Below are 13,448 nucleotides of genomic sequence, written 5' to 3' on the forward strand. Positions count from 1 at the left end.
TATTGAACTAGAAATATTAGAATGAGGTGAGTCACTGGTATGCTGGCCTGAAGCCCTGGACTGTTGATGCAGTACAGTTCATCTGGTTTTCTGAATCGTGTGTTTCGGAGGGGCTCTGCCCATCAGTATCAGCCTCCCAAGAAGAGACTGGTGGTGTAACCATGACCCGGAGGCAAATACTCCTGGTAAGACTATTTTGGTGTATTTTTAAAATAACTCTCACTGATGTTGACTGACTTAAAAATATTTCAAAAACCGGATACCTTATAAACCTCTTCGCGATCAAGAGGAGGGACCTGATGATTTGTATATTTTATTTCGACTTTACATGCGGTGTTAAAAACCCAAAGTACATATTATTTACACATCCGCAACACAAGTTTACAAGATAGCTATACAGGTTAAAGCACTCTATAAAACAGTATAGAGCCACTTCACTTTAGGGTTACTTTTTATGCCGTACCATTAAAAAAGATACAATCTGTGTTTACCTTTGCACAAATGGATAAAGCATTTAAAAATTAAATTAACAGGATAGAGACTAGATCTTATGTTAGAAATTTCAACATAAATACCGATAGAACTCACATTACAAACTACAAGGCAGCACAATGTTACAAAATGTTATCCGGGTTCACACAGAGTTACTGTTCCATTTTCCGCACGCCGGGATTAATAGTGTAAGGTGAATTCAAACACGTTTGTCGGCGGTGGACTGAGTAGTGTTTATCGTTGGTTGGTTTAATTTATTATTAATCTGTAAGAGTTTAGTTTCAAAGCTGAAGTGTTTCAAGGCTGGAACTTTTAGCTTTTGAGCTTCCAGCGATCTCAGGGGATCACGTTGTTTATAAAACAATATTCTCAAAGGAAAAGAATTAACTGCTTCAGGATTCTACATTCTGTATCAAAAATGCTCTGGTCTTCGGCAACCCATCCTCCCCCAAGTAATATATATCATCAGCGTTGTCACAGGAAATCAGGTGAACTTATTTGTCTGACTAGGTCAGGAACATTCCTCTGCCTTGATACTGTCTAGATGAGGTTCAGTAAACTGTGGTGTGCAGCATATTAACCGAAACGGTCATCTGGGTTGCACGTCATCCACTCTAAGTGGCTTCTGCAAAACTACGAATAAATGACTCCGTGTGGTTTCTGCAGGTGTCACATTACCTGAGAAACCTCATTTGACTTCACATTATCACTGTTTCATCCTTAGGAAAAGCAGGAGTGGAATGTTTACCATGGCAAAGGATGTAATGCGGCTATCTGGGTGGGTTGTTTGACAATTAATTGTTCTAGGTTGCTTTTAGGAGTTTTTAAAAGTCTTTTCAGGTGCTGGTTGAAAAACATTTACAACTGGCACTCAGTAAATGATGTGCTCTACTGGAAACACTTGACGTATTTGAGTATTTCTATCATTCTCGTGAATAAGGCACAAAATGCACAGATTCAGGTAAACGCACATGTAGTATTTACACTATACTGTCATTACCTGCATGACTTAGGAGAAAATTCTCACAGCACACAACATAGACAACATGATTGCACCACTGTTAGGTTTCCATAGACTGTTTCTAAGCCAATTACATCCCTCTCACATTCCCTTCTTTCGTCTTTTGTTTTGTATGTGTGTGTGTGTATATGTGTGTGTGTGTGTGTGTGTTTAATCTCGGGGGTAGGAGGAGTTAAAGGGAGACAAATTTTACGGCACGGGAGGAACCAAACAATCAAAATCAAACCTTGTTAGTGTGTCCAAGGTTAAACAGAGTGATTCAGGCTTGGATTCACAGTGGACAGGTATGCTCTACTACTGAACACAAGATACCTCTTAACAAATCTATCCCCGTAAGCTGGCAAGACTGCAATGGAAGTTTTAATGAGGAGCAGCACAAAATGACTTAGAACGCTTACATTCTGGCATTGGGTAACACGTAAGTCAGGTTAATCATTTTCATGGTCAAATCAACCTCGGTTTTCTTTCCTTTTCAAAGCTGAACCCAATGGACTGCTGTGGGAAGAAGTTATTGTCTCTTGTTCAGTCATGCGCAATGTAAACGACTCCACAGCACGGAAAGATGCAACGGGCACCTGAACAAATCCTAGTGGGGACAGAATGCACACGCACACGCACACGCACACGCACTCGCACGCACACGCAACACAGTTCATTGGTGGCATGAAAAAAAAAAATGCCACGCGTGAAAAAAAATGCTACAGTTTGGGTCAAAGACTGAATTTTTAGCAAATTGTTTGGTAATCTACAAGTTCATTTCTTTGAGACATTATCATTTTTTTTTTGACATTTGTGCAAGAGGCAAGGTGAATGCATACATATTAAAATGTTCACATTGAATGGGAAGACCACGCATCACGGCAGTCTAAGTTGAACCCATTTTCAAGTATTTGCTCACAGACAGATTCTTCTGAGCCCGGTATCAGCTCTTCAGACTGGTTACAGGTAGCCCCTGGGAGCCACACATCTCTTTAGCTTCAAACAAAAGAAATGGAATGACCAGCACCTTCCTTTGTTTCCAGGCAAGTACACAGAAGCCTTGCTGCAGTAGCTACACATGGCAAGTTCTGATGCTGCCAAAGTTAGAACGAGTTTCTTTGGCCACTTGGTTCTCTGAAAATACAAGTGAGTCTCTTGTATTAAGGTACCCTTACAACCTCATCCTCTCAACATCGCGAACAGGATAAAGCCACGTGGGGAAGAGCACACTTGAGGCCTAGTAAGTGTATTTGTTCAGTGGTCTGACAGATGTGGTTTGAGGGACAAAGGAAGGCTTTGGTGGCACATCAGGTTTTAAGGACGGTGTCCTCTTTAGTCCCGTCCTAGGAAGGGTGCCATTACTGGTGTAGCTGCTCTGTCTGGAGAGGGGAGGCTGCAGAGGGACACTCACCGGGGTTCCCTGAATGTAGTCCACCTTCGCCCCTGTGGGGGTGGCCATGTACCCTCCACGGTTCATACTGGGCTGTCTAGATAACAAAACACCATTTGGTGAGGTTAAGTTTTTAGGCATAGCAGATATAGAATGCCTCTGGGAGGAATTTTTGTGATAACCCCTTTGTCTTTCCAGAGAAGTCATCGGGACTCCAGGAGAGGTGGGGACGTCGACTCGCTTGGTTGGGCTATTTCTGGGGAGCGTGGAGGGAGGAGAGTAGAGCGATGCCTCGCGGTTGGGGACCTTGGGCGGGACCTCAGACAGCGGTCCCACGGGATCCAACATGAGGGTCTGGTGGGCCATTTGGATGTCTCCCATGATGGCTTTGGGATTACTATTTGGGTCATTGAGATGCTTCAAGAGGTCGTTGAGGGTATTTCTGGAATCCACCGAGCGCCGGTGATCTCTTTTACTGGATGACTTTGTAAGAGGGTGGTCAATGTTTTGAAGCTTCTTTTCAGCTTTGTGAGCATTGGAGTTTGAGAAAGATGTGTTGTAGTCATGGGTTGCGTTAGGAAGAACAATGGCACTGGGGATATGCCCGTGACTTAGTGGGGAGTGCGGTGGAGGACTAGAAGGGAAAAACTGGGGGGTTTCTTTCCTGGAAGCCCCATGACTGTGGGCCTTGTCTGAGTGGCTCTTCATGGCCTGCAGGGGCTTCTGGTGAAGCACAGGTGTAGACTCAGGTGTGGGGAGAGCAGCCAGCTCAGGAGGTTGGCCTCGATGGTCCATCACCATGGATTTCGTATCTCCATTGGGTGGCAGCTCTTTCCGACTGGTCAGCAGGTTACTGTACAATTTGGGAGAGTCGATATTCTGTTGATATTCCTTGACTGGGCTGTCAAAGAGACCATTCAGCTTGGCGAAACTCCCACTGGAGTCCGTGCACGACTGGGCAGATTCGGCATCCTTATGGATCTTCCTGTTTTTCCGAACAAACATGTCACGATAGCAGTACACAGCCACCCCTGCAATGAATGCACCCAAGACAAAAGCTGCAAAGACACAGGTGATGAGGACGTTCATGTGGACCATCTGGTTGGACTCTCCCGATTGGACTTCCCATCGTACACCTGCAACAGACACACAGGAGAAGAGTCTGAGTGAGGGGCTTCTTTGAAACCACATTAGCCAGCAAATGGCTTTCACGGAGCCAGCGCTACCTTCATGAGCTCCATATGCTTAGCTTGGAGGGTGAGGTGGACTCTAAAATTTCATTTTTTTTTTCTTTAATCCCAACAGGATCCCCAGAGACATTTATGAGTGCTGCCAATGCCGGGATAACCCTAACCTTCCATCGGTCTGTATTGGTCTTTCCCCCTCTAATTGCTCTGGAATAGTTGTTACATAACATTCAAAATCTTAAGAGTTTCTACCTAAAAATTAGAGAGTAGGTATTTTCTAAGTGGCCCATTTTAAACTCATGAAATGTTTTTTTTCTCATGACTTTCTCTTAATTCATAAATCAGGATTTTTTAAGGGCAGCTGCAGGGATTAGGGAAATGTATAAACTGGCATAAATCTATAGTTTGCTAAAATAATTATGCTAACACAATTATTACGCTATCTAATTAGAATAAAAACACATCATTTGTTCATAAACCAAAAGCAGCTGCCTGGTCACTGTTAGCTACAAATGCAGACTTTCACGTTGCTTTTATTTATTTACTTTTTATTCCATCTTGGAGTGAAGCACTCTTGAATTAACTGCTACAAAAGAAATCCAGACAGTTGAAGGAAATATACTATATATTAGAGTTAAGTAATATTACCCAATTGTCTTGCGATACTTAAGAAATATTTAAATTAGACTAGAAGAAAAAGAGTGAATTAGTTTGTAATTATTGGGATTTTTAACGCAACCACAGACATCCAGATGTTAGTTTAAGAGGTCTCCAAGTCTGTTACATGCTATAAACACAGCTATCCCAGAATAAAGTAAGTTAGAGTGATCTGAAGATTCTGTTGCTTTAGGTTAGTACTAAGGCCTTCGAAAATTAGTCGTTTATAATCAGTGTTGAGGGCTAAGGAATTCAGTGGCACTGTGAACGGCAAAGAAAGAAAAGTAGAACAAAAGGGAATTACTGAAGAAAATCAAAGAGAAAGAATGATTACAAAATTGTTTACAATGAAAACATAATGAAACCAAAATCAACAGAAAGATGTAAATCATAAATGACAATGCACTGCTACAAAAACTGAGTGGAAACCTGATACCACAGTTTAGTAAGCACTAAAGAATAGATTTTTTTTTCCAGACTAATATATCTAATAAGCTAATGCAACAGGCAGCTATTTGGTAACGGCTTCTATTATGGGCTGAAAATGATAGTTACGGACAAGCACTCTGTTACGTTTTATTGCTTGCGGCATTCAAACAGCTTAGGGCCTTGCATATACTCTGCGGATTGCATTTGCAAACTGCAGCTAAACAAAGGGCTGGGAAAGGCTCCTAGACAAAACATCCAACATCAGAGTATTTGCAGTTACTGAGCTTTGTTTTTGGATGTTGCTGGGGTGACCCTCGGCAATCTCCGACAGCCAGCAGAGTCCAGCTTCTTCAGACAGAAACCAACGCAGATAAGATTGTCTGAGTGGCTGTTTCCACAAACCTTTCTTTAACAGCGCTCCCCCTCTTCCGCCTGTTAAGGGACGCGTTCTGGAACCACAGAGAACCGGAGTGACCGCGGCCAGTGCAGGTGGCGGTAAGAACAGCGGCGGCTCCGTCTGGGTTCCCCTCTGGAGAAACCTAAGCCCGGATGCTCCCCAAGCCCGGATGCTCCCCAGAGATATGAGGAATCAGGTTTCCACTCAGTGAGAGATGAGTCCCCTGGCGAGGCCTTACCCTTTGGGATACCTGATAAAGGATCAGTAAAATCAGAAGTGTTTGGGTCATCTTGAACTACAAATTTCCGGGAGCTGGTCAGTTTGGGTCTCCAGGTATCAATCACTTTAGGTGTAATTTCTGGGATACTTGCCATTGCGGTAACAGAAGATGAAGAAACCTCCATGTCTGTGGTGGCAAACAAATGTTTATTAACGTGGGTCGTGCTGGCAGATTTTTTTTTCCTGACTGGTCTATTGTATTTCTCAGTAAAGTTTAAGCAAAGTTTAGGAGAAAGCCTGTTCTAGGATTTCATAAAAACACATCCGAGGAGATTACACCAAATCCCTTCCTTGCATGGGAAAAATAAAAAACTAAAAATTAACCCTAAAGACGTATTAAGCAGATTGCAAAATTAAAGCCACTCAGAATACTCCTATACGAAGCCTCTGTGCTGATTCATAACACTCAAGGAAGAGGCGATATGAATCCCAAAGACTAACTGCTATTCTCTCAACCTTTGGGGGGACAACATCATTTCATTTCTTCTTGTGTATATCTTTAAAAGCATTTTCATAGATGGTTGGGAACCGTATATCCATCACTGGGGCACGTATACTGTAACTTCATCAGAAAACAGCTGGTTAAGTCTGTATAAACACTTGATTTTGGGACCTGACAAAGAGGCTGTCCTGCTTGGCCACAGACCTCCCGTCCATCTGTAGATTATCGAGTGCACGGAGGCTCACCGTCCATGGGAAAGCACTGAAGCAGGGAGGAGCCTTGTCCGTGCCTTCCAAAATGCCCGGGGAGTTTCTTCCAAAGAGTTAGCAGCAACTCATGCAAAAGAAATGGCATTTACAAGCTGAATAAGGATGTTCTGATACCTCAGATCTGCCATCCTTTTCTCTGCTCTGAGGAATGAAACTGCTGGCGAGTTTTAGAACCAGCAATAGGATCGGGAGTCACTTAACCCCTTAGTGTATCTGTAACTGATTTCCGCTGAGGAGATTTTTCCCTCAAAATGTAAGCATATGATTTCAGACGAAAACTCTAGAGAACACCCCACCCCCAACTGAGACTGGTGCAACGGTCACAGACGAAGACCCCAAAACAGATAAAGACAAGAGGGGCACAGAGAGCCCAGTGAACATCTTAATACATCAGAAACCACCTTCATTCGATGGGCGCCTTTATTACACCACGGAGACCACAACATTCAAAGATTCCCCAGATTACCACAAACCATTCAAAAACGCTCTCTCGAATTGATAAATACACATTTTAGGGAAATGTGTATTTGTTTACTCGGTCTTAGGAAAGGGGAGGGGAGAAGGGGAAAATAATGAAATTCTGCCATCCATTAAATATAGATGGCCAGAGGGAGCATTCACGATGCACAGGGGTGAGAGAGAAGGAAGCTCGGGTGGACGTGCGTGCAGCTGGAATGCAGCCTAGGTTAATCCGTTTGATTTTTCTTAAAGGATGTGCCTTGGTCAATGATGGATTGTTGACATGCTACACAGGGGTGAAGTGCTGAGTAAGAAAAAGTCTTTGGGACCATCAGTGGGGTTATGAGTCAAAGCACAAAAATGAAAGGCCGCCAAACTGCGCAAAAGGAGGGGAGAAGGGGCTGAAAATGCTGAACTGAAGGAAAGAAAAGGTTGTTAATTCAAAAAAATGAAAAAAAACTAACCAGATGTTGGACCGCCAAATATTTTGTAATCTGGTGTAGTTGAAGTAGGCAAAATTTCTAAAAGAATTAAAGGAACAAGGAATCAGTAAAAAGTAACCAAAAGAAAGGAAAAATTTACGAATTCCAATTAACTCAAAAAGTCAAAAGAAAAGACTGCAAATTAAAAGGTTAACCTACTGGTTAGACTACCTTTCTCTAGATTTCCTACCAAATTGTAAATGGTGAAGGAAAAAAACAAAAACAAAAAAAGTAAGATTCTTCTCTAATTAGAATCTCCTTGACCAAACAGCTCAGCTTTTGCGAAGTTTAAGTTAAGTGCTAGGTGGTATGTGTCCTGAATCATTATAAAAGGCTGGTTGTCAAATAATGTTCACACGTGCAAATGTGGTCCAAAAGAAGCACCAAGAGGAAAAGGAAGGCTTGCTCTTACCGTGGCAGTCCCCTAGATGGGCCGTGTTGCCATATTCTGTGTCCTGTTCAAATCCTCCAGCGCTGTGGTTATGGAAAGCAAAGAAGTCTTCGGTTAACAGCCTTCATAGGAACACAAGTGACAACCAGAGCAGAGCCAAGAACACAGACGGATTAGTAAGAATGAGCAGACAGAGGAAAACGGACATTTCAACCTAGTTTGCTAAAGTGAGTATTTCTGCTAAACATTTGGTAACTAGAACGTTTAAGAGAGGAGAAAAGAATTGTTTTTTCTCGCCACCCATTTTCCCCAGGTATTCCACTCCACTGTCTGTTACAATCTCCCTGCCTCTCACAGCTCCAGATTTTTTTTCCTTCCCCCAAAGAAAAAGAAAGATAAGAAAAGAAGAGAAGCAGTGTTATTGGAAATTTTTTAAAATTTCTAGCTTTCGAGTCCCTGGAGAAGACAGAGCACCTCTGGAGAAAATCTTAGCTAATGTGACAAAGTGTACTTACAGCGTCCCTGGGGTCACTCGGCCACAGGCCCCCTGGCTTAGCCAGCCACAGTACGGGTCTCGAGATGCGATACAAGTCCTGTGTAAAACCAAACAGAAAGTAACTTGGATTTTCTCATCATCAAAGGTCAAGATGCCATAAGACTCCGGGTAAGTAGAGAAACATCGGCTTACTTTTTACACGATCCGTAACGCTCACAGCGGCTGAGGGGAATGCGGATAACACAGCTAGAGAACGCCACATATAAAGCATGGTGATCTTTATCCAACTGTAATGAGATGACCTTTCTGTCCTCCTCATTCTCAGCACTGCACCTATATTGTGGGAGACATTTTCAAGACAGATGTTGAGTAAATCAAAAGCTGTATGAGCTACATGAGGCAAGTGAGGTTTGGTTTTTGCAATTACTGAGAGCTGGGGACGTGTTGAGGAATACTCTCAGTAGCAAAGCAGGCAAGTACGTAGTTTGGGAAGTAATAATTGTGTGATTCATCTTTGGGTGCTCTGCATGGCTGGTTACATTTCAGGCTGGACAAAGGGTTTTTTAAAGACCGGCTTCTCATTCTGATGATTGAAGGGAATTGCATTTGTGAAGAGCATGTCAGACTACAGGGAAGAAAAAGGATAATGTTTTAATGCATTTAAATCTTCTGCTGCCAGGTATTTCTGGATCTCCCCTTAGTCTCCTTTGCTCCATTTCTCTCATCTATTTCTTGTTTGTTTTAATGGTCCACATAATCTTTTCTATCAGTGGCTGGAAGAATTATGGTGTGTGTGTGTGCATGTGCGCTTGCAACCAACTGTCTGCTGCATGTAGCATCTTGAAATATATCTGCAAGGTAAGAAGCTTGGTGCTCAAATAGTCTCATTTTCCATCCGTGAAAAGCAAGGGCTGAATTATTTTTAAACTCGTCACTGTCCACACTCTACGCCCTAGCGGACTCAGGAAAACAAAACCCCCAAGTTTTATTTCAGTGAGAAAAACAAAACAAAACAAAACACTAATATGCCCATTGGCAGCAGACCACTGCTAATTTAAAGGGCTGGAAGGAAAGAAGCAGATGAAACACCCGCTGGAAGTACTGGAAAGCGTTCTCGTCACAGACACCTACTTTGCATGGTTGTACGCCTCAATCTCTTCCAGTAGTACGCTGTCATTCAGAGAGAAAGGACTGGTCTTTGCCAAAACTTTAAGTACCACACCAGCTTCCGAGCCAACAAAGATGACTGTGTAGTTCTGGTGGGGTCCGGCCGCATGGTCCACGGCGATGGCCGTCAGTCTGTACCTGCGGAGGAGCGAGCCGGGTCAGAGCGGGGCCGCCGGCAAGGGAAGGTGCTGCATGCGGGGAGGGCCCTTGTTTCCGCCCGGTCTCACCGGATCCGCGTCTTCGTGAACCAGGGCTCGTCGGCAATGGGAGGGACGGCAGAGTCCATCAGGGGGTGGGATTTGATGAAGGATAGCGTTTCATCTGGGAAATCGATGGAGGTTTTATAAGCTTCGGCAAGACCATGCTTTGCACAGCAGCCAGGCCTGAAAGGAAAAAGTGAGGGTTATTTTTTCCCCTCTCTCACAAATAATATTTAAGAAATAAATGTCCATTCCGGAAGAAGAGGCCGAGAGAGGAAGGAGAGTGAGCTGAACCGGAGGAGCAATGCTCCCTCCCAGAACTCGGCAGGCTCTCGCCTGCAGGCTCTCAGGGTGACGTGCACTGGGCTTCCTGTCTGCAGTGCTGCAGGGGACCCCCTCCTGGCGTGGGAGGCTGGCCCAGCTGCCCTCTGAGGATGCTTCCACTGACCAGAGCTTTTTGTTAAAGACGAAAGTCCTTTTCGTGTTTTTCCTACCTTGGCTTTGGTACTTTGTCCTCAGGGACTGCTGTCCAAACAGAGTCCGGAGTTTTCTGTTCCTTGAACCGTCCTTTGAATACTTTTTCAATGTCATCCATGCTAAATGCACAGACTGCAGAACCAGGAATGCTGAAAAGGAGGAACAGTATCAGGTGACTGGGGCGGGGGGTGTAGGGAGCTGCTCTGGGTTCCCACAAGCAAGGCCCGGGACGCCTTGGGAAGCACCAGGCACCTGCTCTCACCTGTTGAGCTGCGTGGTGAACACCCCGACCACAGTGGGGACACCATTGATTTGTATTATGTCTGTAATAGACTGCAGGACGTCAAAGTAGAAAAATGAATCTCCGGGCACAGAACAGTTAAGCCGAGCCTTCAGGAAGGAAGTCCAGTGTTTCTCCAGGACCCGCTGGGAGCCACCCATGTCATTTTTACATATGCGGGCCACACGGGAATATACAGCCTGCCCAGGGGACAAAAGGAAAACAATGGGTTTATGAGCATGGAGGAGGGATGGGGGAAAAAAGCTGCCAGTTAAAAGAGGGATGTAAATGCTAAAGATAGACATGGTCCCAAAGACTCCGGCAGCCTTCTCTTTAGGGACCTATATAGTAAGAACGTAAACTAGATTCACCTGTGAGAAAAGAAGGGCCATTTTCTGGTCCTGCCAAACCAGATCCCTAAGAAGTGAGCTCTGGAAGCGCCTGGCTGAGCGGAAACCCTTCCCGTACTTTGCTTCCCACATTGTTAAGGAAATGCACCGTCCTTACACCTGGCAGAGAAGGCTCTGCAATATTTTAGCATCTTGCGGGCTTTTACTGAAATTGAACAGGGCCCCTACTCTCCATCCTGCCTTTGGCACCAGGAAAGAATAGCTGTCAGCAGATTTCTAAAGAACTAAAGCAGCAGCCATAGCTCAAGGGAGCCCACAGAACATTCTCTGTAGTAACGGGGAAAAAAAAAAAAGGAAACCTTCTCAAGGCCCAAGGCTGCTGTTCCCACTCTGGCCACTGTTCAGGTATTTTCCAGCAATTATTCTCATGATGAGCGACTCCCCTCTCTGCACTTGGCCCTCAGTGCACTGAGTGCTGGAAAACACGCACAGACGCTACCCAAATGGGCTCCCGTCCACGCAGTCCAGGCGACAACACAGGTCCAGCACATATACTTGCCTTGCCTAAGTTGTTATGTTCTACAGCAATTTCCCGAAAGAAGAAATAGACGTAGTTTCCATACTCTATGGCATGAAGAAAGTGTGGCTCTGAAAGAAAAAATGGAAAACAAACTGGTTCCTAAAGGAAAATGCAATTAGCATCAGACCCCAACGGCCAGGCATGACTGACAGATGTCGCACGGTTCCATCCAGACTGACGAGAGCGCCGCTATGCCCTCGAATTTGCGGAGCCCTGGTATGGGGGTGCTGATGCTTCCGGGAACCCAGAGTCTTTAATGTTAGCTAATGGACTGGAAAAAGCCTGCAGGGAACTGAACTACAGCAAAGGTCTTTGTTTCAACAGATTTATTCATTAACCTATTTAACTAGGGGAGGAAACCTCTTATGTTGAAAATACAAAATCTTGATTTCTAGACTCCAAAGACCAGAACGACTCTGCAGATACGGATGAACGATTCCCAGGGTTAACTCTCCAGGTAGGTAGATGGGAGTGGGTGAGAAGTGTGTGTGCGGTGACAGGCAAACTGGCACACAGAATTGAGATTTTTTTTTTTTTGGAGGTCACCTAGGATAAAAGCCTGGATGAAGCCACTTTCCTGACATGGCTAACGCCCTCCTCATTCCCCATTAAAGCTCCCGTCCACAACCAGGAGAGCTCACGACCACTTGGCTCTAGATGAACAACATACAGTCATGCACTGAACCTCGATGCCCAGGGCCCCTGTGCCCACTCGGCCATCCCACCACCCGGGGGATCCCACAGCACTGCTCTGCAAAGGTACCTTTGATCCATTTGGAATCGTATTTTATGGTACGAAGGGCAGATCCATCGCCCATGCTTCGATAGATAACAGCATCACTGGCCAAGAAATCAGCCACTGTGGCAGAATACAGCTTCCCGTCTGAAACCAAGGTTATAATTTAGGTGAAATGGCCATAATTACCCTGTGGCGTGTCCCGCTGTGTTATGTGTCATACCCTTTGGAGTGCGTTCACCTATGTTATTGCTAGATACACAAATAAGTCTAAACCCGGGGCCTGTAATCAACCTGCAGGATTATCCAAGTTTACAGAAGAGGGACTGGAGCATCAGAAAGTTAAGCAACTTATTCAGGGTCACTGGCTTCGTTAACAACAGAGCCCAGTGTCGGAATACTCCTGATATGCTCACTGAATTCTTCTTTCTTGAAACTTTGTTCATAGCTTTTAGTCTTTGGAAACACCCCTTTCAATACAGCTATCCTACTTATGAGCTTTTTTCTTCCTTTAAATCCCTTTTGCACCTTCAGGGTCATTAATCATTTATATTCATTACAATAAAGAATCTTACCAGCAAAAAGGGCAACATTGGTTTGTCTGGCATCAAACGGGCATCTTGCCAGCCCACTAATTTCTTCCCCATCGTACTCTAAGGTATTCAACTACAAAAGAAAAATAAATAGCTGGTGTCACATCTGTTCAATGTACCTGTTTGAAGGCAGAACTGCTTTATTTGTACTGAAATTCTGTGGGAAGAGTTTTGTCTGTATTCTTCCATAGCATTAGGGGCAAAACAAATCACTAGGTTTATAGCAGAAAGGATTCGACGCTAACAGCATACCAGTAAAGGAAGAAACGTTGATTTTTAAAAAAAGGCACATCATATAAAATGTACTTACCCGATAGTATCTACACATGGGATTAAATGCATTGGTGCCACAAACAAAAACCATCTCATCGTTTCTTGGAACAAACACTTTAATAAAGTTGTGGCATTCGTCCTAAAGAAAGTAACAGACATTCACATTAGCCATTCCATATGCTCACACTGAGGGCTCAAGCCCCCAGAAAGACTCAATCTAGCAGGCACCTGTCTGTTTCACTTACTTTATGCTTGCCTTTCATAGCACAGTTTTCTCGATCCTGCTGTCTTGACCTCCATGTCAGTTTCTGCAGAAATCAAGCAAAACCAAACTCAGCATTTTAAAGGTGAACATTGTTTTGAGGGGACAGGGACATTATCCAAGTTCTGAGGGGATGCAAATAAATTTTCCAGCTACACTT

General features: G+C 44.2%; 1 protein-coding gene across 15 annotated transcripts in view; it reads right to left on the reverse strand.

The window, feature by feature from the left end:
• Positions 1-275: 275 nt before the first annotated feature.
• Positions 276-13,448, reverse strand: part of SEMA6D (semaphorin 6D) — a 518,494-nt gene continuing 505,321 nt past the window's right edge. For 7 of the 15 annotated variants that reach the window (XM_032481257.1, XM_032481258.1, XM_032481255.1 and 4 more), the window contains 15 exons: positions 13,272-13,334; positions 13,064-13,165; positions 12,736-12,826; positions 12,188-12,307; positions 11,404-11,492; positions 10,477-10,694; positions 10,232-10,363; positions 9,765-9,920; positions 9,502-9,675; positions 8,563-8,703; positions 8,390-8,467; positions 7,896-7,996; positions 7,466-7,522; positions 5,791-5,958; positions 276-4,018 (listed from right to left, as the gene is read on the reverse strand). In XM_032481257.1, the coding sequence (XP_032337148.1) occupies positions 2,730-4,018; positions 5,791-5,958; positions 7,466-7,522; positions 7,896-7,996; positions 8,390-8,467; positions 8,563-8,703; positions 9,502-9,675; positions 9,765-9,920; positions 10,232-10,363; positions 10,477-10,694; positions 11,404-11,492; positions 12,188-12,307; positions 12,736-12,826; positions 13,064-13,165; positions 13,272-13,334 (2,979 nt within the window). In that variant the 3' untranslated portion in view covers positions 276-2,729. The remainder of the gene's footprint in view (positions 4,019-5,790; positions 5,959-7,465; positions 7,523-7,895; positions 7,997-8,389; positions 8,468-8,562; positions 8,704-9,501; positions 9,676-9,764; positions 9,921-10,231; positions 10,364-10,476; positions 10,695-11,403; positions 11,493-12,187; positions 12,308-12,735; positions 12,827-13,063; positions 13,166-13,271; positions 13,335-13,448) is intronic. The other 8 variants (XM_032481263.1, XM_006191780.2, XM_032481264.1 and 5 more) reach the window with 8 other exon arrangements.

Source organism: Camelus ferus, chromosome 6 (genome assembly GCF_009834535.1).
Source record: "Camelus ferus isolate YT-003-E chromosome 6, BCGSAC_Cfer_1.0, whole genome shotgun sequence".
Lineage (NCBI taxonomy): Eukaryota > Metazoa > Chordata > Mammalia > Artiodactyla > Camelidae > Camelus > Camelus ferus.